At 44.2% G+C, this 26731-nt stretch overlaps 1 protein-coding gene across 1 annotated transcript in view; it reads right to left on the minus strand.

Moving 5' to 3' along the window:
• Positions 1-26731, minus strand: part of nrg2b (neuregulin 2b) — a 63838-nt gene that overhangs the window by 18393 nt on the left and 18714 nt on the right. The window contains exons 2-6 of the mRNA XM_014198977.3: positions 10373-10535; positions 10069-10187; positions 9622-9742; positions 6887-6945; positions 1585-1608 (exon numbers count right to left, since the gene is read on the minus strand). Of these exons, the coding sequence (XP_014054452.1) occupies positions 1585-1608; positions 6887-6945; positions 9622-9742; positions 10069-10187; positions 10373-10535 (486 nt within the window). The remainder of the gene's footprint in view (positions 1-1584; positions 1609-6886; positions 6946-9621; positions 9743-10068; positions 10188-10372; positions 10536-26731) is intronic.

Consider the following 26731-nt stretch of genomic DNA (forward strand, 5'->3'; position numbering starts at 1 on the left):
TTAGTAGTGCTAACCTTAGACAAAACAAAAACTAACCATGATGGTACCAACCCTGAGGCTAACAGTGGCTTAGCCACAACATAGACTGTTTCAGTTAGGGGGTGCTTAAAGTTGTACTGTTTCATACATGTACAAGTGTGTAACAGTTCAACAATAGTAGACTATTTTTTTTACTGGCAATGCTTGCTTCTGTAGGCTTACTGTATGTCAAGTTCAAACAATCTCTCAGAAACTAGGCCTCATCCTACATAGACCTATATGTTGCAATGTGTGGTTGGTCTGGATTCCCCCTCTGCTTTCCCTACGTGCACAAATGTACCACAATGTCTATGGAATGTATGTCAAAGAGGTCTAAGGACACATGCCTGTATGATGGAATCAGATGATAATCATAAGAAAAAAAGCATTTTAGAGCAAAAACACCACAATGGTTTGGGGATATTCATAAAACTCACCGCCAACTAAAAAAACACCTTTAATTGACCAGAGAATGCACGAATATAAAACACAGACAACTCACAATCCCCATATGTTAACAAGGGAAATATACTGGAGCTTTTGCAGGAGAGTTATCATTATTTTGCAAGGTTAAAAATTGGTTTTCTGATCTTTTTTGTCAGTTAAAAAGTGTAGCTAGTATGAATCTCTGTTGTCATGGGGAAGCTTTATGAATACCTCCCTGTCAGGTGTTCTGATGGCATTTAAATGACCAATGAGCAGAAGGCTCGTTGTGGTGGAACATTGTCAGCAGATAAGTCACAATGACAGAGGAAAACAAACAGAACATGGGGAGAGGGGTAATGAAAGAAAGAAAGGACAAAGGAAGATGAAAGGTGGCGACAGCCAGACAGTGGAGGAAGAGGGTCTGGGAAGGTGTGTGTGTGTGTGTGTGGGGGGGGGCTAAAATGGGGTGGTGATGGGGGTTTTAGTGCTAAAGGTCGGGGAAGGGGTGCTGTATAGAGAGCCTTAGCCTGGCATTGTATGTGTGTCACAGAAGAGAGGACTGATAGGGGAAGGGATTGGTGCTTGGCTGCTACTGAAGGAGCTAGGTAACTATCACTTACAGGAGCCTCTGATTCAATGCCAATCAACTGGGTGATGGTAGACCTACCACAGCTGGCTGGCTTATGAGACACTGGCTATTTTCTCAGGTGTGGTGTTACTGTTAACCATCAGCAAATTTCTGTCAAGTTTGTCTCTCTGACTCAAAAGTACACATTTTAAAATAAATGTTGCCTCACTCAGGTAAATATATTGTGCCTGCATTGTAATATCTTCTACTTATATGTTCCTCTCGATCATCAACATGTCTGTGGCTTTGCTGTCTCCCTCTCTACAGTAATATATTGGAGTGTACTACAAAGCATAGTTTCTAGGTTTTCTATAACTGAGAGAGAGGGCTAGCATGCATGCAGAGGGACAAGTGTCTTTGGACCAGGTAGGTTAGCGGGTGAGTGACAGATCGACAGATCAGAGAAGAACTATTGGTTCTAGAGAGATGGTAGTAGTAATGTGTGACTGTGAGAGGATCTTGGCAACTCTTAAAATTAATAATATACAATCAAATGAATAATTGTTCCATACCCATAAATTCAATTCCAAGATGCTCTGCCAATGCAGAAAGTTGGACACAATGAAAAGGAAAGAGAACAAGTTTCAGATAGTGATAGTCTACATTGGAACATAGATATATAGATAGTAGATACTAAACCATGAGGTTAGTATGGAATCTTTCGGTGACATAATAATCGTGATTAGCAGGTGTCACGTCCAGTAACAGACAGACAACGCGGACAGCCGCGGCTCTGTGACCCAGGAAATGAAAGAAAAGGAAAGAAAGAAGCATAACTAATAAAAGAGAGAGGGAAGCAGGCAGGAGACATGCAGAGACAGAGACAGCCACTTCACTTACTGACATATTTACTAGACCTCATTTCTGGGGTAAACATATGTTTTTTGTGTGGATAAAATCAAAGAAAAAAGAAAAAAAGCAGTGTGTTACTTTCCAAAGTAAAAACACAGTATTGTTGATGTTGGTTGGCACAGAAATGGGAACAGCTTTGTAGGTCGACAGATTAATGACAAGTTGTAAGTGTGTCCTATTGTTTCTTGTGTTATATCACTTTATCGCTCTGACACCTTTCACCTGAAATTATTATGATCAAATATGACAAAGGTGTTTTCTATCTCAGCACAGCGTGAGCAATAGCACTAGAAAAATGTGTGTTTCTTAACTTGGTATGATGTGAATCGTGCCATCAATGATAGCTTAAAGGCTGTTTTTTAACCATATTTATGCATGCATATATAGATATATACAATACTGTATGTACAGGTAACTGCCAAAATAATGGAAACAGTTGAGTAAATGAGGAATACAAAGTATATTGAAAGCAGGTGCTTCCCCACAGCTGTGGTTCCTGAGTTAATAAAGCAATTAACATCCCATCATGCTTAGGGTCATGTATAAAAATGCTGGGCAGGCCATTATTTTGCCTACCATGGCTATGCTCCCATAGGATGACAATGCCCCCATCCACAGGGCACGAGTGGTCACTGAATGGGTTTATGAGCATGAAAATGATGTAAACCATACGCCATGGCTATCTCAGTCACCAGATCTCAACCCAATTGAACACTTATGGGAGATCCTGGAGCGGAGCCTGAGACAGCGTTTTTCACCACCATCAAAAAAAGACACTTGTAGAATATATATATGCCAAGGTGCATTGAAACTATTCTGGCTTGTGGTGGCCCAACGCCCTATTAAGACACTTTATGTTGGTGTTTCCTTTATTTTGGCAATTAACTGTATATTCATATTGTGCTCCAAGTCCCCATTAGCTGTTCTCTAGGCTTAAACCAACAATGACAACCCCGTTCAAAGTGCTCTACTCATCTATGTGGCCTACTAGTGGCAAAAAAACACTCACATGCAGTACCAGTCAAACGTTTGGACACACCTACTCATTCAAGGGTTTTTCTTTATTTTCTACTATTTTCTACATTGTAGAATAATAGTGAAGACATCAAAACTATGAAATAACACATATGGAATAATATAGTAAACAAAAAAGTGTTAAACAAATCAAAATATATTTTATATTTTAGATTCTTCAAAGTAGCCACCCTTTGCCTTGATGACAGCTTTGTACACTCTTGGCATTCTCTCAACCAGCTTCACCTGGAATGCTTTTCCAACAGTCTGAAGGAGTTCCCACATATGCTGAGCACTTGTTGGCTGCTTTTCCTTCCCTCTGTGGTCCAACTCATCCCAAACCATCTCAATTGGGTTGAGGTCAGGTGATTGTGGAGGCCAGGTCATCTGATGCAGCACTTTCCTTCTTGGTCAAATTGCCCTTACACAGCCTGGTGGTGTGTTGAGTCATTGTCCTGTTGAAAAACAAATGATAGTCACACTAAGCGCAAACCAAATGGGATGGCGTATCGCTGCAGAATGCTGTGGTAGCCATGCTGGTTAAGTGTGCCTTGAATTCAAAATAAATCATAGACAGTGTCACCAGCAAAGCACCCCCACACCATCACACCTCCTCCTTCATGCTTCACGGTGGGAACCACACATGCGGAGATCATCCGTTCACCTACTCTGCATCTCACAAAGACACCAAAAATCTCAAATTTGGACTCATCAGTCCAAAGGACAGATTTCCACCGGTCTAATGTCCATTGCTCGTGTTTCTTGGCCCAAGCAAGTCTTTTCTTCTTAATGGTGTCCTTTAGTAGTGGTTTCTTGGCAGCAATTCGACCATGGAGGCCTGATTCACGCAGTCTCCTTTGAACAGTTGATGTTGAGATGTGTCTGTTACTTGAACTCTGTGAAGCATTTATTTGGCCTGCAGTTTTTGAGTCTGGTAACTCTAATGAACTTCTGTAGCAGAGGTAACTCTGGGTCTTCCTTTTCTGTGACAGTCCTCATGAGAGCCAGTTTCATCATAGCGCTTGATCTTTTTTGCGACTGAAATTTTCCGGATTGACTGACATTCATGTCTTAAAGTAATGATGGACTGTCGTTTCTCTTTGATTATTTGAGCTGTTCTTGCCATTATATGGACTTGGTCTTTTACCAAACAGGGCTATCTTCTGTATACCACTCTTACCTTGTCACAACACAAATGATTGGCTCAAACGCATCAAGAAGGAAAGAAATTCCACAAATTAATTTTTAACAAGGCACACCTGTTAATTGAAATTCATTCCAGGTGACTACCTGAAGCTGGTTGAGAGAATGCCAAGAGTGTGCAAATCTGTCATCAAGGCAAAGGGTGGCAACTTTAAAGAACCTGAAATATAAAATATATTTTGATTTGTTTAACACTTTTCTGGTTACTGCATGATTCCATGTGTGTTATTTAATAGTTTAATGTCTTCACTACTTTTCTCCAATGTAGAAAAATTGTAAAAACAAATAAAAACCCTTGAATGAGTAGGTGTGTCCAAACTTTTAACCGGTACTGTAGTTACCTGAACATGGTAAACAGGACATTGATGGGGTAAACAAACCAAGCATTTTAATGATTTGAATATAAGAACTGGCTTAGGATGAGCTCTCTGGATGAAACATTATGACAATGGGTTATCAGTTGCCCATTTGCAGCAAAACTACTGGCCACTTCACTAACATCTAGTCAGAACATCACAGATAACTACCGGTCTTCGTATCAAGAATTGCATCAAGCCATCCAAGCTGCATATCAGGTGAACCCTGTATATTACATTCACTGTATCATCATCCAATCTCTACTGCAGCATACTGTGTAGCATATGATCAGGAGGGAATGCATAGAGACCTATATGTTAACTCTGCTGTCTGTTTCTCTGCATGCACCTCTGTCCATTAATGAGGGGTCTACTGGTTAAGTCCCTCTGTGTAAAGGACCAGCACGATGGACAACAGAGGAAGGTGAGAGGAATGACAACAGGAAAGGGATAGACACAAAGGCATGCACATACAGTGCCTTGCAGAAGTATTCATCCCCTTGACATTTTTACTATTTTGTTGCATTTCAACCTGTAATTTAAATGGATTTTTATTTGGATTTCATGTAATGGACATACACAAAATAGTCCAAATTGGTGAAGTGAAATGAAAAAAATAGCTTGTTTCATAAAATTCTAAAAAATAAAAAAGCAAAAGACGTGCTTGCATATGTATTGCCTTTGCTATTAAACCCCTAAATAAGATCTGGTGCAACCAATTACCTTCAGAAGTCACATAATTAGTTTAATAAAGTCCACCTGTGTGCAATCTAAGTGTCACATGATCTGTCACATGATCTCAGTATACATACACCTGTTCTGAAAGGCCCCAGAGTCTGCAACACCACTAAGCAAGGGGCACCACCAAGCAAGCGGCACCATGAAGACCAAGGAGCTCTCCAAACAGGTCAGGGACAAAGAGAAGTACAGATCAGGGTTGGGTTATAAAAAAAATATCTGAAACTTTGAACATCCCACAGAGCACCATTAAATCCATTATTAAAGAAATTGAACGAATATGGCACCAGAACAAACCTGCCAAGAGAGGGCCGCTCACCAAAACTCACGGACCAGGCAAGGAGGGCATTAATCAGAGGCAACAAAGAGACCAAAGATAACCCTGAAGGAGCTGCAAAGCTCCACAGCGGAGTTTGGAGTATCTGTCCATAGGACCCCTTTAAGCCGTATACTCCACTGAGCTGGGCTTTATGGAAGAGTGGCCAGAAAAAAGCCATTGCTTAAATAAAAAAATAAGCAAACACGTTTGGTGTTCGCCAAAAGGCATGTGGGAGACTCCCCAAACATATGGAAGAAGGTAATCTGGTCAGATGAGACTAAAATGTAGCTTTTCGGCCATCAAGGAAAATGCTTTGTCTGGTGCAAACCCAACACCTCTTATCACCCCGAGAACACCATCCCCACAGTGAAGCATGGGGGTGGCAGCATCATGCTTTTGTTTTTCATCAACAGGGACTGGGAAACTGGTCAGAATTGAAGGAATGATAGATGGCACTAAATACAGGGAAATTCTTGAGGGAAACCTGTTTCAGTCTTCCAGAGATTTTAGACTGGGACGGAGGTTTCCCTTCCAGCAGGACAATGACCCTAAGCATACTGCTAAAGCAACACTCGAGTGGTTTAAGGGGAAACATTTAAATGTCTTGGAATGGCCTAGTCAAAACCCAGACCTCAATCCAATTGAGAATCTGTGGTATGACTTAAAGATTGCTGTACACCAGTGGAACCCATCCAACTTGAAGGAGCTGGAGCAGTTTTGCCTTGAAGAATAGGCAAAAATCCCAGTGGCTAGATGTGCCAACCTTACAGAGACATACCCCAAGAGACTTGCAGCTGTAATTGCTGCAAAAGGTGTCTCTACAAAGTATTGACTTTGGGGGGGAGGGGGGTGAATAGTTATGCACGTTCAAGTTTTGGAATTTTTTGGTCTTATTTCTTGTTTGTTTCACAATAAAAAATATTTAGCATCTTCAAAGTGGTAGGCATGTTGTGTAAATAAAATGATACAACCCCCCCCCAAAATAAATTTTAATTCCAGGTTGTAAGGCAACAAAATAGCAAAAATGCCAAGGGGGTTGAATACTTTCGCAAGCCACTGTACACACTCACGTCGGCACGCAGCCACGCACACACGCACGCACACACACATACATACACACACACACACAGGTAGGTAGGTATCACCCTCCAGAGCATGCAGCAGCGTCCCAATGAGGAAGACAGACAGACAGACAGACAGACAGACAGACAGACAGACAGACAGACAGACAGACAGACAGACAGACAGACAGACAGACAGACAGACAGACAGACAGACAGACAGACAGACAGACAGACAGACAGACAGACAGACAGGAGGAAATGAACATACTGTAGAAACCTGCCATGACGGATTTTTGACAGCGATCACCTGTATAGTCATTTGGACACCTGATGGGGGAAACAAGCCACAGAAGGAGAAGAGGGAGGGAGGGAAAAGAGGAAGAGGGGGAGGGAGAGGATGCGAAGGAGGAAGTACATATAAGGGAAAGGAGGGAGGGAGAGAGAGAGTAAGGGAGGGAGGTAGAGAGAAATGGAGGGAGGGAGAGAGCAAGGGAGGGAGGGAGGGAGGGGGAAGGAAGAAAGGGAGGGCGGGAGAGAGCAAGAAAGGGAGGGAGGGAGGGAGGGAGGGAGGGAGGGAGGGAGGAAGGAAGGAAGGAAGGAAGGAAGGAAGGAAGGAAGGAAGGAAGGAGGAGAGAGAGAGAGAGAGAGAGAAAGAAAGAAAGGGGAGGAGGGAGGGAGGGAGAGAGAGAGAGAAAGAAAGGGAGGGAGGGAGGGAGGGAGAGAGAGAGAGAGAGAAAGGGAACAGAGGAGGGAAGGAGGGAGAGAGAGAGAGAGAGAGAGAGAGAAAGAAAGAAAGAAAGAAAGAAAGAAAGAAAGAAAGAAAGAAAGAAAGAAAGAAAGAAAGGAAGGAAGGAAGGAAGGAAGGAAGGAAGAAATGGAGGGAGGGACACAAGAGAGCAGAGAACATGGAATTAGAAACAGATCACAGCCTAATAGTATTTGTCAGAGGTAGAGGGTAGAGTGTTATGCCATTGCTATGACATCATTACTATGGCGTCATCGCTATGACATCATTGCACGCTATGACATAATTGCACGCTATGACATCATCACATGTGAAAGGCTGGAAGATGTGGACCTGCGGGAGGAGGAACAGGAGGAGTCGGAGCTAAAAGCATATCAGCAGAAACACCCACTACACATTACTGATTGACAGGGTTTGTTTCCCAAGATGCATTTTCAAAGAGTTTGGGCTTAAAAAACTGCAAAGGCAAAGTCTGCAAAGAAGCACCCCTTTGCTGAAGGACTCATAAACATCTAGGAGAGAAAGGCGGGGGATTGGAGTACACATGGGATGTCCAAGTTTTTACACTTACCGTACTGTAACTATAATGTAACTACACTGTAACTACACTGTAACTACAGTGTGTGAGTCCAGGCAGCATAATACTCCCTAACACATACATATGCTGATCCCTGATGCTCTAAGACAGCATTCAGTTGAACTAGTCTCACAGGGTCTGAATATTCATAACATGCATAAAACTGAACAGGATATATTTTTCCCCTCATATAGTACCAAAGAGAAAACTTCACTGTGCATTTTGGATCAATTAAAGCAAGAACCTCTTCCTTGGAAGAGAAGAGCCCACTCAGCAATTTCCCATGCAGTTATAAATAGAGACACTGAGGCAGCATGCAAGCCCATGCTAGGAGATCGCCTCTCTCTTTCTCTTCCTCTCACTATCTCCATCTCTATCTCACCCCCCCTCTCGCTCTCTTCCCCTCTTTTTGCCAGCCCTGAGAACAAGACAAATACAAGGGGAAACAGTCTCCACAGAGATATAAACATCACTCTTTTTAAACCAGCACTCATCTGAATGAAATAAAATGGCATTCCTTCATTTCTCTCTGATGCTAAAGAGGGAAAGGGATTTGTCTGAGGGCTGCTAACCTCTAGCATACAATGCCAGTGCCACACCATAGCATGCGCTAGTCTCCTTGGTTCATTCAGAACAGAGCTGATCCGTCAAAACAGACTGAAATCTAGGCTAAGAGAGATCACAACATAACTCTAACTCTGTCTTTGTTTCTCTACTCTGTCACAACATAACTCTAACTCTGTCTTTGTTTCTCTACTCTGTCACAACATAACTCTAACTCTGTCTTTGTTTCTCTACTCTGTCACAACATAACTCTAACTCTGTCTTTGTTTCTCTACTCTGTCACAACATAACTCTAACTCTGTCTTTGTTTCTCTACTCTGTCACAACATAACTCTAACTCTGTCCCTCTCCACACAACTCAGACACACAACTCAGGATCAGGAAGCACCATTTACAACCCCTAATTCACCGGCGACATGACTGGATACAAGTCTATCTCCTACGGCCTGACAGAGTACAGTGTTCTGTGTAGGTTAGGGTATCAGCCAGCCAGCCAGCCAGCCAGCCAGCCAGCCAGCCAGCCAGCCAGCCAAGCACCCAAACACCTCAAGATGTTTTCCTGCAGATATTTTGTTAGGCTGTCTGTCACAGTATGAAATAGAACAATTTTAGGCTGTCTGTCTGTGGGGCCTTGTTCACCTGGGAAAAGTACATGTCTTTCACCTCTAGTATTGCTTGTTTTCTTGAATGCTTTTGCATTTTGTTTGCTAACACATTGTTAAACAGCATGCAGCCATTCGTGCAACGAGCTGGAGATATATTAGAGGGATAGGGAAAGAGAGGGAGAGAGAGCAAGAGAAAGAAGGAGAAATAGATGGAGGGAAAGACACCTAGATGTCGAGAAGCGGACAGATCAGAGATAGAGGAAAGATGAATGTTTGTCGAGAGCAAGAGAAACAGGGGTGAAGGGAGAAGAAGAATGAGTTTACAATCAACAGAGAAGCCTTTAATGTTGCACCCAGACTAATCCTTGAGAGGATCATTTACAATGAACGTGATGACACTTGGCATTCCGTGTCTGGAGAAGGAGATTGGCGATTGGGTTAACAGGGTGAACAACACACAGCTGAAGCCACATAGTGACAGACACCGCAGGAGGACAGGACCACTCACTTACTTGCATGACAGTTGGTTTATACCGTGTATGAAATAACAGTCTCCACCGTTCACACAGTACGACTTCTCTGTGTCGTTACAGCGCCGGGCGTGACTCGAGCCTGGAGACAGAGTAGTGGTCACTATGGAGGAGAGAGAGTAAGAGTAGGGGTTAGCAAGGAAGAGGGGGAGTGTGGCGGTAACTAAGAAAGAGAAGGAAAGCGTAGAGGTCACTTTGGAAGAAGGGTAATAAATGGTTACTAAGGAAGAAAGGGAAAGAATGTTGTGGTTACTAAGGAAGAGAGAAAGAGAATGTCTGGTCTTTACCAAAGAAGAGAGGAAGAGAATGTCTGGTTGTCAAAGAAAAAAAGTATGTGGTAGTTAATGACGACGGTGGAAAGATTGTGAACGTTATAGAACAGTAAGAACGTCATACAGTAGACAGAGGATGGTGTGTCTGTGGACTCACGGCTCTGCACACTGATGCTGCTCGTAGTGCTCTCCTGGCCCAGCATGTTCTCAACCACACACGTGTAGTTCCCAGAATCCTCCAGCCTCGCTCGGTTGATCTGGACCTTGGAGTTTTTCCTTCAGAGAATGAGAGAGGAAGAGTGGAAGGAGAGAGAGAGAGAAATGGAGTGAGAGTGATTAATTTGAGTCAATATGAATGCTTCTTCAAAACAGAAACAGCAGTGTCTATAGTGTCTATTTTGGAGTGTCTTTGTTATGTGTTTGAATGTGTGACTGGAGGTTGGCCCGTCTCTGAGACTCACTTATTGGTCTTGATTTTGATGTCTTTTCCCCTCTGGAGCTCTCGGCCATCTTTATACCATCGGAAGGAGGGGCTGGGGTTCCCTGACGCCTCACACTTCAGATACAACCGCTCCCCCTCCATTAGAGACTGGCCCCGCATCGGCCGCAACTTAGGGGCCACAGCTAGAGAGAGAGAGAGAGAGACAAAGAGAGAGAGTGAGAGAGACGAGAGAGAGACAAAGAGAGAGAGTGAGAGAGACGAGAGTGAGAGAGACGAGCGAGAGAGAGACAGAGAGAGAGAGACAATGAGAAAGAATAAGAGAGAGAAAAAGAAAGAGAAAAAGAGAGAGAGAAAAAGAGAGGGGTGGGAGGGGTTACGGAGAGAGTATTTAGTATTTATTAGGATCCCCATAAGCTACTCTTCCTGGGGTCCAAACAAGATTAAAACAATTACTTCACAACAAAACACAAAAAACAGCCTACATCATAAATATCACAATACATCATAGAAGACATTATTACTCTAATATTACACATCTACAATATAAAGTCCCCAGTACCACAATATCATAACATTATGTGTGTGTGTGTGTGTGTGTGTGTGTGTGTGTGTGTGTGTGTGTGTGTGTGTGTGTGTGTGTGTGTGTGTGTGTGTGTGTGCGTGCGTATGCATCTGTGTGTGTTTGTGTGTGTGCCTCTTCACAGTCCGCAATGTGCCGTGAGGTGTTGTTTCATCTGGGTTTTTTAAATCTGATTTTACTGCTCGCTTGAGTTACTTGATGTGGAAAAGAGTTCAGTTCTAGCCATAGCACTGTAACATCAACTTTGAAGGTTTTGAATTATATTCACTGTGCCTTGGATAGGAAGCTGCATTGTATATCTGTGTTCACAGACTTGTCAAAGGTGTTTGACACCGAGAACCACACCTTCTTGGTGCACAGACTGAATTGTGTTGGCATTACTGGTCATGCTCTGGAGTGGTTTGTGAACTCGCTGTCAGATTGAACCCTGTGTGTTATGCAGATGACATTGTTCTCTAGTCAAGTAACAGCAGTTTGACACTGTTCTCTAGTCAAGTAGCTACAGTTTGACACTGTTCTCTAGTCAAGTGGCAGCAGTTTGACACTGTTCTCTAGTCAAGTAGCTACAGTTTGACACTGTTCTCTAGTCAAGTAACAGCAGTTTGACACTGTTCTCTAGTCAAGTAACAGCAGTTTGACACTGTTCTCTAGTCAAGTAGCTACAGTTTGACACTGTTCTCTATTCAAGTAGATACAGTTTGACACTGTTCTCTAGTCAAGTAACAGCAGTTTGACACTGTTCTCTAGTCAAGTAGCTACAGTTTGACACTGTTCTCTATTCAAGTAGATACAGTTTGACACTGTTCTCTAGTCAAGTGGCAGCAGTTTGACACTGTTCTCTAGTCAAGTAGCTACAGTTTGACACTGTTCTCTAGTCAAGTAGGTACAGTTTGACACTGTTCTCTAGTCAAGTAGCTACAGTTTGACACTGTTCTCTATTCAAGTAGCTACAGTTTGACACTGTTCTCTAGTCAAGTAGCTACAGTTTGACACTGTTCTCTAGTCAAATGGCAGCATTTTGACACTGTTCTCTATTCAAGTGGCAGCAGTTTGACACTGTTCTCTAGTCAAGTAGCTACAGTTTGACACTGTTCTCTAGTCAAGTGGAAGCAGTTTGACACTGTTCTCTAGTCAAGTGGCAGCAGTTTGACACTGTTCTCTAGTCAAGTAGCTACAGTTTGACACTGTTCTCTAGTCAAGTGGAAGCAGTTTGACACTGTTCTCTAGTCAAGTGGCAGCAGTTTGACACTGTTCTCTAGTCAAGTGGCAGCAGTTTGACATTGTTCTCTAGTCAAGTGGCAGCAGTTTGACACTGTTCTCTAGTCAAGTAGCTACAGTTTGACACTGTTCTCTATTCAAGTGGCAGCAGTTTGACACTGTTCTCTATTCAAGTAGCTACAGTTTGACACTGTTCTCTAGTCAAGTGGCAGCAGTTTGACACTGTTCTCTAGTCAAGTGGCAGCAGTTTGACACTGTTCTCTAGTCAAGTAGCTACAGTTTGACACTGTTCTCTAGTCAAGTAGCTACAGTTTGACACTGTTCTCTAGTCAAGTGGAAGCAGTTTGACACTGTTCTCTAGTCAAGTGGCAGCAGTTTGACACTGTTCTCTAGTCAAGTGGCAGCAGTTTGACACTGTTCTCTAGTCAAGTGGCAGCAGTTTGACACTGTTCTCTAGTCAAGTGGCAGCAGTTTGACACTGTTCTCTAGTCAAGTAGCTACAGTTTGACTTTTGAAAAAGCTCAAACAGCTTTCAACATCATTCAACAGAATCTGTACAATTTGAAGCTTGTTCTGAATTCCTCTAAAACAAAATGCATGGTATTTTTCAATACTAAACACTCTGAAAACCATGTAATTACTACCTTGGAAGGACATTCTATAGAGCAAGTTTAAACGTACAATCATCTGGCAGTTTGGGTGGATGAGAAGTTGAGCTTCACCATCCATCTAGAGAAACTTGTCAGGAAAATCAAGCTGCGTATTGTTTTTAATACCGGCACAACGCTTTGATTCGTTTTCTTGATTTGTGTTGAACTATGGTGATTCTATTTATGTGCAAGCCTCAAGCTCTACAGTACACTGAAGGCTCTTGACTCTGTGTATCATGCAGCCCTTAATTTTGTCACCAATCAGAGACGTCTAACTCAACATTGTGATCTTGTCACGCCCTGACCTGAGAGAGTCGTTTTTCTCTGTTTGGTTAGGTCAGGGTGTGACATGGGGTGGGCATTCTATGTGTTGTATGTCTATGTTGTTTTTGTATTTCTTTGTTGGGCCGAGTATGGTTCCAAATCAGAGGCAGCGGTCTATCGTTGTCTCTGATTAGGAATCATACTTAGGAAGCCTGTTCCCCACCTGTGTTTGTGGGTTATTGTTATTTCTGTGTGTGTACAGCACAGTGCGTTACGTTCTTACTGTAGTGGACAGGGGAGATTGGCGAGGTCGGGGTTGAGACCTGAGCCAACTCCCCGTGCTTACCGTGGGGAGCGAGTGACCGAGCAAGCACCGTGTTATGCGGTGATGCGCACTGTGTCGCCAGTGCGCACTCACAGCCCGGTGCGCTCGGTGCAAGCTCCTCACCGTTGCCGTGCTAGAGTTGGCCGTCAGCCAGGAAGAAGTGCGCCGGCTCAGCGTATCTGGTCTCCAGTGCGTCTCTTCGGTCCAGGTTATCCTGCGCCTGCTCTACGCACGGTACCCCCCTTTAACCAGCACAGCCCAGTTCGTCCTGTGCCGGCGCTCCGCCCTTGCTGGGCTACAGTGACCATCCAGCCAGGACGGGGTGTGCTCCGTCCTGGCTCCAGACCTCCAGTGCGCCTCCACGGCCCAGTGTGCCCTGTGCCTGCTCTGCGCACCCAGTCTCCTGTGCGTCTCCCCAGTACGGAGCCTCCAGCGACGCTCCTCAGCCCGGAGCCTCCAGCGACGCTCCTCAGCCCGGAGCCTCCAGCGACGCTCCTCAGCCCGGAGCCTCCAGCGACGCTCCTCAGCCCGGAGCCTCCAGCGACGCTCCGCAGCCCGGAGCCTCCAGCGACGGTCCGCAGCCCGGAGCCTCCAGCGACGGTCCGCAGCCCGGAGCCTCCAGCGACGGTCCGCAGCCCAGAGCCTCCAGCGACGCTCCTCAGCCCGGAGCCTCCAGCGACGCTCCTCAGCCCGGAGTCTTCAGCGACGGTCCGCAGCCCGGAGTCTTCACTGACGGTCCGCAGCCCGGAGTCTTCACTGACGGTCCGCAGCCCGGAGTCTTCACTGACGGTCCGCAGCCCGGAGTCTTCACTGACGGTCCGCAGCCCGGAGTCTTCACTGACGGTCCGCAGCCCGGAGTCTTCACTGACGGTCCGCAGCCCGGAGTCTTCACTGACGGTCCGCAGCCCGGAGTCTTCACTGACGGTCCGCAGCCCGGAGTCTTCAGCGACGGTCCGCAGCCCGGAGTTTTCAAATTTTATTTGTCACATGCACCGAATACGACAGGTGTAGACCTTACCGTGAAATGCTTACTTACAAGCCCTTAAACAACATTGCAGTTTTAAGAAAAATAAGAGTTCAGAAAATATTTACTAAATAAACTAAAGTAAAAAAATAAAACAGTAACAATAAAATAACAATAACGAGGCTATATCCAGGGGGTACGGTACCGAGTCAATGTGCAGGGGTACAGGTTAGTCAAGGTAATTGAGGTAATATGTAGATGTAGATAGGGGTAAAGTGACTATGCATAGATAATAAACAGCGAGTAGCAGCAGCGTAAAAAGGGGGGGGTCAATGCAAATAGTTTGGAGGCCGAACAGTTGCCATACCAGGCGGTGATGCAACCAGTCAGGATGCTCTTGATGGTGCAGCTGTAGAACGTTTTGAGGACCTGAGGACCCATGCCAAATCTTTTTAGTCTCCTGAGGAGGAATAGGCATTGTCGTGCCCTCTTCACGACTGTCTTGGTGTGTTTGGACCATGATAGTTTGTTGGTGATGTGGACACCAAGGAATTTGAAGCTCTCAACCTGTCCACTACAGCCCTGTCGATGAGAATGGGGGTGTGCTTGGCCCTCCTTTTCCTGTAGTCCACAATCATCTCCTTTGTCTTGATTACGTTGAGGTAGAGGTTGTTGTCCTAGCACCACACTGCCAGGTCTCTGACCTCCTCCCTATAGGCTGTCTCATCGTGATCAGGCCTACCACCGTTATGTCGTCTGCAAACTTAATGATGGTGTTGGAGTCGAGCTTGGCCATGCAGTCATGGGTGAACAGGGAGTACAGGAGGGGACTAAGCATGCACCCCTGAGGCGCCCCCATGTTGAGGATCAGTGTGGCAGATGTGATGTTGCCTACCCTTACCACCTGGGTGGCTGCCCATAAGGAAGTCCAGGATCCAGTTGCAGAGGGAGGTGTTTAGTCCCAGGGTCCTTAGCTTAGTGATGAGCTTTGAGGGCACTATGGCGTTCAACGCTGAGCTGTAGTCAATGAATAGCATTCTCACGTAGGTGTTCCTTTTGTCCAGGTGGAGAAGGGCAGTGTGGAGTGCAATAGAGATTGCATCATCTGCGGATCTGTTGGGGTGGTATGCGAATTGGAGTGGGTCTAGGGTTTCTGGGATGATGTTGATGATGTTGATGTGAGCCATGACCAACCTTTCACACTTCATGACTACAGACGTGAGTGCTACGGGGCGGTAGTCATTTAGGCAGGTTACCTTGGTGTTCTTGGGCACAGGGACTATGTTGGTCTTTTGAAACATGTAGGTTTTACACACTCAGTCAGGGACAGGTTGAAAATGTCAGTGAAGACACTTGCAAGTTGATCAGCGCATGCTCTGAGTACACGTCCTGGTAATCTGCCTGGCCCTGCGGCCTTGTAAATGTTGACCTGTTTAAAGGTCTTACTCACATCAGCTACGGAGAGCGTAGTCTGGAACAGCTACTGCACTCATGCATGCTTCAGTGTTGCTTGGCTCAAAGCGCGCATAGAAATAATTTTTCTCATCTGGTGGGCTCATGTCACTGGGCAGCTTGCGGCTGGGCTTCCCTTTGTAGTCTGATATAGTTCAGGCCCTGCCACATCTGACAAACGTCGGAGCCGGTGTGGTGGGATTAAATTTCAGTCCTGTATTGACCCTTTTTTGGTTTGATGGTTTGTCGGGGGGCATAGCATGATTTCTAAATAGTGTTCGGGTTAGAGTCCCGCTCCTTGAAAGCGGCAGCTCTACCTTTTAGCTCAGTACGGATGTTGCCTGTAATCCATGGCTTATGGTTGGGGTGTGTACGTACGGTCACTGTGGGGATGATGTCATAGATGCACTTATTGATGAAGCTGGTGACTTATGTGGTATACTCCTCAATGCCATTGGATGAATCCCGGAACATATTCCAGTCTGTGCTAGCAAAACAGCCCTGTAGCGTAGCATCTGCGTCATCTGACCACTTCCGTATTGAGCGAGTCACTATTACTTCCTGCTTTAGTTTGTGCTTATAAGCAGGAATCAGGAGGATAGAATTATGGTCAGATTTGCCAAATGGAGGGCGAGGGAGAGCTTTGTATGCGTCTCTGTGTGTGGAGTAAAGGTGGTCTGGTAGAAATGAGGTAAAACGGATTTAAGTTTCCCTGCATTAAAGTCCCTGGCCACTAGGAGCGCTGCCTCTGGATGAGCATTTTGTTGTTTGCTTATGGCCTTATGCAGCTCGTTGAGTGCGGTCTTAGTGCCAGCATTAGATTGTGGTGGTAAATAGACAGCTATGAAAAATTTAGAATGAAACTCTCTTGGTAAATAGTGTGGTCTACAGCTTATCATGAGATACTCTACCTCAGGCGAGCAAAATCTTGAGACTTGCTTAATGTTAGATTCTGCGCACCAGCTGTTATTGACAAATAGACACAGACTGCCACTCCTTGTCTTACCGGAGGCAGCTGTTCTGTCTTGCCGATGACACACACATGCCTGCACACACACACACATCCACTGTTTGTTTGCTGTTGTATTTGTGCTGTTGCCAGTGTCTTCTGTCTGTGTTGTCCATTTGGTTTTACAGAGTTTCATTTTTATTTATTTTTATCCCAGTCCCCGTCCCACAGGAGGTCTTTTGCCTCTTGCAGGCCATCATCGTAAATAAGAATTTGTTCTTAATTGACTTGCCTGGTTAAATTAAGGTACAAAATATTTTTGGGTCATGGCTCTGTAGTACTCTGTATTTCCCAGCATCTGTTCTGGACATGGGGACTGTGAAGAGACCCCCGGTGGTATATCTCATGGGGTATGTAAGCTGTGTGTTAGCTGTTTGAACAGACAGTTTGATGCTTTCAACATGTCAATAACCCTCACAAAAACAAGTAGTGATGCAGTCAATCTCTGTTCTGGGCCATTTGCCTATGTACTTCTTTGTGGTACTTGACCATAAAACCATATAGCAGTGGTCCAGGTGGGATAAAACTAGGGCCTGTAGGGCTTGTTTTGTTGATTGTGATGTCAAGAAAGCAGAGCAGCGCTTCATCACGGAGAAACCTCTCCCCAATCTTAGCTAACGTTGCATCAATATGTTTGACCATGTCAGTTTACAATCTAAGGCAGGAATCTCCAACCCTGTTCCTGGAGAGCTACAGTCCTGCAGGTATTCACTCCAAACCTGTTCCTGGAGAGCTACAGTCCTGCAGGTATTCACTCCAAACCTGTTCCTGGAGAGCTACTGTCCTGCAGGTATTCACTCCAACCCTGTTCCTGGAGAGCTACAGTCCTGCAGGTATTCACTCCAACCCTGTTCCTGGAGAGCTACAGTCTTGCAGGTATTCACTCCAAACCTGTTCCTGGAGAGCTACAGTCCTGCAGGTATTCACTCCAAACCTGTTCCTGGAGAGCTACAGTCCTGCAGGTATTCACTCCAACCCTGTTCCTGGAGAGCTACAGTCCTGCAGGTATTCACTCCAACCCTGTTCCTGGAGAGCTACAGTCTTGCAGGTATTCACTCCAACCCTGTTCCCGGAGAGCTACAGTCTTGCAGGTATTCACTCCAACCCTGTTCCCGGAGAGCTACAGTCTTGCAGGTATTCACTCCAACCCTGTTCCCGGAGAGCTACAGTCTTGCAGGTATTCACTCCAACCCTGTTCCCGGAGAGCTACAGTCTTGCAGGTATTCACTCCAACCCTGTTCCTGGAGAGCTACAGTCTTGCAGGTATTCACTCCAACCCTGTTCCTGGAGAGCTACAGTCCTGCAGGTATTCACTCCAACCCTGTTCCCGGAGAGCTACAGTCCTGCAGGTATTCACTCCAACCCTGTTCCTGGAGAGCTACAGTCTTGCAGGTATTCACTCCAACCCTGTTCCTGGAGAGCTACAGTCCTGCAGGTATTCACTCCAACCCTGTTCCTGGAGAGCTACAGTCTTGCAGGTATTCACTCCAACCCTAATCAGGCGCACCTGATTCCAATAATTAGCTGCTTGATAAGATGATTCTGGATTCAATCTTACAATTGTGGTTGTAGTGAAAAGCTACAGGAGTGTAGCTCTCCATGAACAGGGTTGGAGAGCCCTGATCTAGAATTACACCATGCAGTTTAGTCACCTGAACATGCTTAATTTACACATTATTCATTAGGGTTTACCAAATTATTATTCCCAAATACAATGCTTTTAGTTTTTGATATATTGTAGACTTGATTATTACTTGCCACCCATTCTAAAACTGACTGCAGCTCTTTGTTAAGTGTGCAGTGATTTAATTTGCTGAGGTAGATGATGTGCATAATGTTGAGTCATCAGCGTACATAGACACACAGGCTTTACTCAATGCTAATGGTTGGTCATTAGTAGAAATAGAAAAAATGTAGGGTTCAAAACAGCTACCTTAAGGTATGCCAAACTCTACCTGGTTTATGTTAGAAGGGCTTCCATTAAAGAACACCCTCTGTGTTGTTACATATAACTCTTGAACCACAATATGGCAGGGGATGTAAAGTCATAACACATACGTTTCAGCAGCAGACAATGATTGATAACGTCAAAAGCTGCTTTTGAAGTCTAACAAAACATCTCCCACAATTTTCTTATTATCAATTTCTTTCAGCCAATCATCAGTCATTTGTGTCAGAGCCGAGAGATAGAGGTGAAAGTAAGAAAGAAGGCCCTAGGACTATTTCCCATTATGAACCATTTCAACGGGGGGGGTGTGTGTGTGTGTGTGTGTGTGTGTGTGTGTGTGTGTGTGTGTGTGTGTGTGTGTGTGTGTGTGTGTGTGTGTGTGTGTGTGTGTGTGTGTGTGTGTGTGTGTGTGTGTGTGTGCGTGTGCATGTGGAGAGAGAATGATTGCTATGGTAATTGAGCTCAATTTATTACCCAAAAGCCCCCCAGGTGAACCCTGACTCCAGTTGGCCTTGTGAGCTGGGCACTTGACCCTTTACTAATTGATTCTCGGTCCAAGCCACCTCCGTTACAGAGTAAATCAATATTACTGTATGTGAAATCATACACCAACACTGGACTGAATCCTGGAAAGTCAGTGTTTTGGCTTTTCACATTTCTTTGTCTCATAAAAAAGAGAGGGCTAAATTCTGAGGAGTTAAAGCTATTCTAGATAGCCTCTGCTGTAGAGCTTTGATATGGAGCTCTTTGAGGAGTTAAAGCTATTCTAGATAGCCTCTGCTGTAGAGCTTTGATATGGAGCTCTTTGAGGAGTTAAAGCTATTCTAGATAGCCTCTGCTGTAGAGCTTTGATATGGAGCTCTTTGAGGAGTTAAAGCTATTCTAGATAGCCTCTGCTGTAGAGCTTTGATATGGAGCTCTTTGAGGAGTTAAAGCTATTCTAGATAGCCTCTGCTGTAGAGCTTTGATATGGAGCTCTTTGAGGAGTTAAAGCTATTCTAGATAGCCTCTGCTGTAGAGCTTTGATATGGAGCTCTTTGAGGAGTTAAAGCTATTCTAGATAGCCTCTGCTGTAGAGCTTTGATATGGAGCTCTTTGAGGAGTTAAAGCTATTCTAGATAGCCTCTGCTGTAGAGCATTGATATGGAGCTCTTTGAGGAGTTAAAGCTATTCTAGATAGCCTCTGCTGTAGAGCATTGATATGGAGCTCTTTGTTTTCCAACCTCACTCTGCCATAAACTGGCACAGTGTGAATCTCTGGAGACCCTCGCTCTGTTCCCCTTAAAAAATATAACAGCCTGCAACACTGACATGAGCCAGAGCAGGGGAGCACAAAGGACATCCAAACAGAATCAGCAACATAGTGCTTATATAGCTGCACACACAGGCATGCACACACACAACACACGCACAAGCACACACATACGCACACACAGACCATTGATAGGTCAAGGTTGGATAATTGTGAAAAAAATCAAGAGCGAACCCTGCTGTTATAGTGACCTCCTTATTGCATCACCATCTTGCCTGCACATCGCTCTCCATAATGATCCACTCTCTATACAACCCTTTTCACAATGATCCCCTCTCTCTCTATACTACCCTCTCCAAAATGATCCACTCTCTATACTACCCTTTTCACAATGATCCCCTCTCTCTACATAACGATCCCATCTCTCTATACTACCCTCTCCATAATAATACTCTCTCTCTATACTATCCTCTCCATAATGATCCCCTCTCTCTACACTAAACTCTCCATAATGATCCCCTCTCTCTACATAACGATCCTATCTCTCTATACTACACTCTCCATAATAATACTCTCTCTCTATACTAGTCTCTATTATGATCCCCTCTCTCTCTATACTACCCTCTCCATAATGATCCCCTCTCTCTATACTACCCTCTCCATAATGATCCCCTCTCTCTATACTACCCTCTCCATAATGATCCTCTCTCTCTCTATACTACCCTCTCCATAATGATCCCCTCTCTCTATACTACCCTCTCCATAATGATCCTCTCTCTCTATACTACCCTCTCCATAATGATCCTCTCTCTCTATACTACCCTCTCCATAATGATCCCCTCTCTCTCTATACTACCCTCTCCATAATGATCCTCTCTCTCTATACTACCCTCTCCATAATGATCCTCTCTCTCTCTATACTACCCTCTCCATAATGATCCTCTCTCTCTATACTACCCTCTCCATAATGATCCTCTCTCTCTATACTACCCTCTCCATAATGATCCTCTCTCTCTATACTACCCTTTCCATAATGATCCTCTCTCTCTATACTACCCTCTCCATAATGATCCTCTCTCTCTCTATACTACCCTCTACATAATGATCCTCTCTCTCTATACTACCCTCTCCATAATGATCCTCTCTCTCTCTATACTACCCTCTCCATAATGATCCTCTCTCTCTCTATACTACCCTCTCCATAATGATCCTCTCTCTCTCTATACTACCCTCTCCATAATGATCCTCTCTCTCTCTATACTACCCTCTCCATAATGATCCCCTCTCTCTCTATACTACCCTCTCCATAATGATCCTCTCTCTCTATACTACCCTCTCCATAATGATCCTCTCTCTCTATACTACCCTCTCCATAATGATCCTCTCTCTCTCTATACTACCCTCTCCATAATGATCCTCTCTCTCTCTATACTACCCTCTCCATAATGATCCTCTCTCTCTCTATACTACCCTCTCCATAATGATCCTCTCTCTCTATACTACCCTCTCCATAATGATCCCCTCTCTCTATACTACCCTCTCCATAATGATCCCCTCTCTCTCTATACTACCCTCTCCACAATGATCCCCTCTCTCTATACTACCCTCTCCATAATGATCCTCTCTCTCTCTATACTACCCTCTCCATAATGATCCTCTCTCTCTATACTACCCTCTCCATAATGATCCTCTCTCTCTATACTATCCTCTCCATAATGATCCTCTCTCTCTCTCTATACTACCCTCTCCATAATGATCCCCTCTCTCTATACTACCCTCTCCATAATGATCCTCTCTCTCTCTATACTACCCTCTCCATAATGATCCCCTCTCTCTATACTACCCTCTCCATAATGATCCTCTCTCTCTCTATACTACCCTCTCCATAATGATCCCCTCTCTCTATACTACCCTCTCCATAATGATCCTCTCTCTCTCTATACTACCCTTTCCATAATGATCCTCTCTCTCTATACTACCCTCTCCATAATGATCCCCTCTCTCTATACTACCCTCTACATAATGATCCTCTCTCTCTATACTACCCTCTCCATAATGATCCTCTCTCTCTCTATACTACCCTCTCCATAATGATCCTCTCTCTCTATACTACCCTCTCCATAATGATCCTCTCTCTCTATACTACCCTCTCCATAATGATCCTCTCTCTCTCTCTATACTACCCTCTACATAATGATCCTCTCTCTCTCTACACTACCCTCTCCATAATGATCCTCTCTCTCTCTATACTACCCTCTACATAATGATCCTCTCTCTCTCTACACTACCCTCTCCAAATCGATCCCCTCTCTCTATACTACCCTCTCCATAATGATCCTCTCTCTCTCTATACTACCCATTGCATACTGATCCTCTCTCTCTCTATACTACCCTCTCCACAATGATCCTCTCTCTCTATACTACCCTCTCCATAATGATCCTCTCTCTCTATACTACCCTCTCCATAATGATCCTCTCTCTCTATACTACCCTCTCCATAATGATCCTCTCTCTCTCTATACTACCCTCTCCATAATGATCCCCTCTCTCTCTATACTACCCTCTCCATAATGATCCTCTCTCTCTCTATACTACCCTCTCCATAATGATCCTCTCTCTCTATACTACCCTCTCCATAATGATCCTCTCTCTCTCTATACTACCCTCTCCATACTGATCCTCTCTCTCTCTATACTACCCTCTCCATAATGATCCTCTCTCTCTCTATACTACCCTCTCCATAATGATCCCCTCTCTCTATACTACCCTCTCCATAATGATCCCCTCTCTCTATACTACCCTCTCCATAATGATCCCCTCTCTCTCTATACTACCCTCTCCATAATGATCCTCTCTCTCTATACTACCCTCTCCATAATGAGCCTCTCTCTCTATACTACCCTCTCCATAATGATCCTCTCATTCTATACTACCCTCTCCATAATGATCCCCTCTCTCTATACTATCCTCTCCATAATGATCCCCTCTCTCTATACTACCCTCTCCATAATGATCCTCTCTCTCTATACTACCCACTCCATAATGATCCTCTCTCTCTCTATACTACCCACTCCATAATGATCCTCTCTCTCTATACTACCCTTTCCACAATGATCCCCTCTCTTTCTATACTACCCTCTACATAATGAGCCTCTCTTTCTATACTACCTTCTCGTTAATGATACTCTCTCTCTATACTACCCTCTCCATACTGATCCCCTCTCTCTACACTAAACTCTCCATAATAATACTCTCTCTCTATACTACTCTCTATTATGATCCCCTCTCTCTCTATACTACCCTCTACATAATGATCCCCTCTCTCTACATAACGATCCTATCTCTCTATACTACACTCTCCATAATAATACTCTCTCTCTATACTACTCTCTATTATGATCTCTCTCTCTCTATACTACCCTCTCCATAATGATCCCCTCTCTCTACATAACGATCCTATCTCTCTATACTACACTCTCCATAATAATACTCTCTCTCTATACTACTCTCTATTATGATCTCTCTCTCTCTATACTACCCTCTCCATAATGATCCCCTCTCTCTACATAACGATCCTATCTCTCTATACTAAACTCTCCATAATAATACTCTCTCTCTATACTACTCTCTATTATGATCCCTCTCTCTCTATACTACCCTCTACATAATGATCCCCTAACTCTATAATACCCTCTCCAAATCGATCCCCTCTCTCTCAATACTACCCTCTCCATAATGATCCTCTCTCTCTCAATACTACCCTTTCCATAATGATCCCCTCTCTCTAAATTCTACCCTCTCCATAATGATCCCCTCTCTCTATACTACCCTCTCCATAATGATCCTCTCTCTATACTACCCTCTCCATAATGATCCTCTCTCTCTCTATACTACCCTCTACATAATGATCCTCTCTCTCTATACTACCCTCTCCATAATGATCCCCTCTCTCTCTCTATACTACCCTCTCCATAATGATCCTCTCTCTCTATACTACCCTCTCCATAATGATCCCCTCTCTCTCTCTATACTACCCTCTCCATAATGATCCTCTCTCTCTATACTACCCTCTCCATAATGATCCCCTCTCTCTATACTACCCTCTCAATAATGATCCTCGCTCTCTCTATACTACCCTCTCAATAATGATCCTCGCTCTCTCTATACTACCCTCTACATAATGATCCTCTCTCTCTCTATACTACCCTCTCCATAATGATCCTCTCTCTCTCTATACTACCCTCTCCATAATGATCCTCTCTCTCTCTATACTACCCTCTCCATAATGATCCTCTCTCTCTATACTACCCTCTCCATAATGATCCTCTCTCTCTATACTACCCTCTCCATAATGATCCCCTCTCTCTACATAACGATCCTCTCTCTCTACATAACGATCCTATCTCTCTATACTACACTCTCCATAATAATACTCTCTCTCTATACTACTCTCTATTATGATCTCTCTCTCTCTATACTACCCTCTCCATAATGATCCCCTCTCTCTACATAACGATCCTATCTCTCTATACTACACTCTCCATAATAATACTCTCTCTCTATACTACTCTCTATTATGATCCCTCTCTCTCTATACTACCCTCTCCATAATGATCCCCTCTCTCTATACTACACTCTCCATAATAATACTCTCTCTCTATACTACTCTCTATTATGATCCCCTCTCTCTCTATACTACCCTCTACATAATGATCCCCTCTCTCTATACTACCCTCTCCATAATGATCCTCTCTCTCTCTATACTACCCTCTCCAAATCGATCCCCTCTCTCTCAATACTACCCTTTCCATAATGATCCCCTCTCTCTAAATTCTACCCTCTCCATAATGATCCTCTCTCTCTATACTACCCTCTCCATAATGATCCTCTCTCTCTATACTACCCTCTCCATAATGATCCTCTCTCTCTATACTACCCTCTCCATAATGATCCTCTCTCTCTATACTACCCTCTCCATAATGAGCCTCTCTCTCTATACTACCCTCTCCATAATGATCCCCTCTCTCTCTATACTACCCTCTCCATAATGATCCTCTCTCTCTCTATACTACCCTCTCCATAATGATCCCCTCTCTCTCTATACTACCCTCTCCATAATGATCCCCTCTCTCTCTATACTACCCTCTCCATAATGATCCCCTCTCTCTATACTACCCTCTCCATAATGACCCTCTCTCTATACTACCCTCTCCATAATGATCCCCTCTCTCTCTATACTACCCTCTCCATAATGATCCCCTCTCTCTATACTACCCTCTCCATAATGATCCTCTCTCTCTATACTACCCTCTCCATAATGATCCTCTCTCTCTCTATACTACCCTCTCCATAATGAACCTCTCTCTCTATACTACCCTCTCCATAATGAACCTCTCTCTCTATACTACCCTCTCCATAATGATCCTCTCTCTCTATACTACCCTCTCCATAATGATCCTCTCTCTCTATACTACCCTCTCCATAATGATCCCCTCTCTCTATACTACCCTCTCCATAATGATCCTCTCTCTCTATACTACCCTCTCCATAATGATCCTCTCTCTCTCTATACTACCCTCTCCATAATGAACCTCTCTCTCTATACTACCCTCTCCATAATGATCCTCTCTCTCTCTTTACTACCCTCTCCATAATGAGCCTCTCTCTCTATACTACCCTCTCCAAATCGATCCCCTCTCTCTCAATACTACCCTTTCCATAATGATCCCCTCTCTCTAAATTCTACCCTCTCCATAATGATCCTCTCTCTCTATACTACCCTCTCCATAATGATCCCCTCTCTCTACATAACGATCCTCTCTCTCTATACTACCCTCTCCACAATGATCCCCTCTCTCTATACTACCCTCTCCATAATGATCCCCTCTCTCTACATAATGATCCTATCTCTCTATACTACACTCTCCATAATAATACTCTCTCTCTATACTACTCTCTATTATGATCCCTCTCTCTCTATACTACCCTCTCCATAATGATCCCCTCTCTCTATACTACACTCTCCATAATAATACTCTCTCTCTATACTACTCTCTATTATGATCCCCTCTCTCTCTATACTACCCTCTACATAATGATCCCGTCTCTCTATACTACCCTCTCCATAATGATCCTCTCTCTCTATACTACCCTCTCCATAATGATCCTCTCTCTCTCTATACTACCCTCTCCATAATGATCCTCTCTCTCTATACTACCCTCTCCATAATGATCCCCTCTCTCTATACTACCCTCTCCATAATGATCCTCTCTCTCTCTATACTACCCTCTCCATAATGATCCTCTCTCTCTCTATACTACCCTCTCCATAATGATCCTCTCTCTCTCTATACTACCCTCTCCATAATGATCCTCTCTCTCTCTATACTACCCTCTCCATAATGATCCTCTCTCTCTATACTACCCTTTCCATAATGATCCTCTCTCTCTATACTACCCTCTCCATAATGATCCCCTCTCTCTATACTACCCTCTCCATAATGATCCTCTCTCTCTCTATACTACCCTCTACATAATGATCCCCTCTCTCTCTATACTACCCTCTCCATAATGATCCTCTCTCTCTATACTACCCTCTCCATAATGATCCTCTCTCTCTATACTACCCTCTCCATAATGATCCTCTCTCTATACTACCCTCTCCATAATGATCCTCTCTCTCTATACTACCCTCTCCATAATGATCCCCTCTCTCT

Source organism: Salmo salar, chromosome 05 (assembly GCF_965601325.2).
Source record: "Salmo salar chromosome 05, fSalSal1, whole genome shotgun sequence".
NCBI classification, from domain to species: Eukaryota; Metazoa; Chordata; class Actinopteri; order Salmoniformes; family Salmonidae; genus Salmo; species Salmo salar.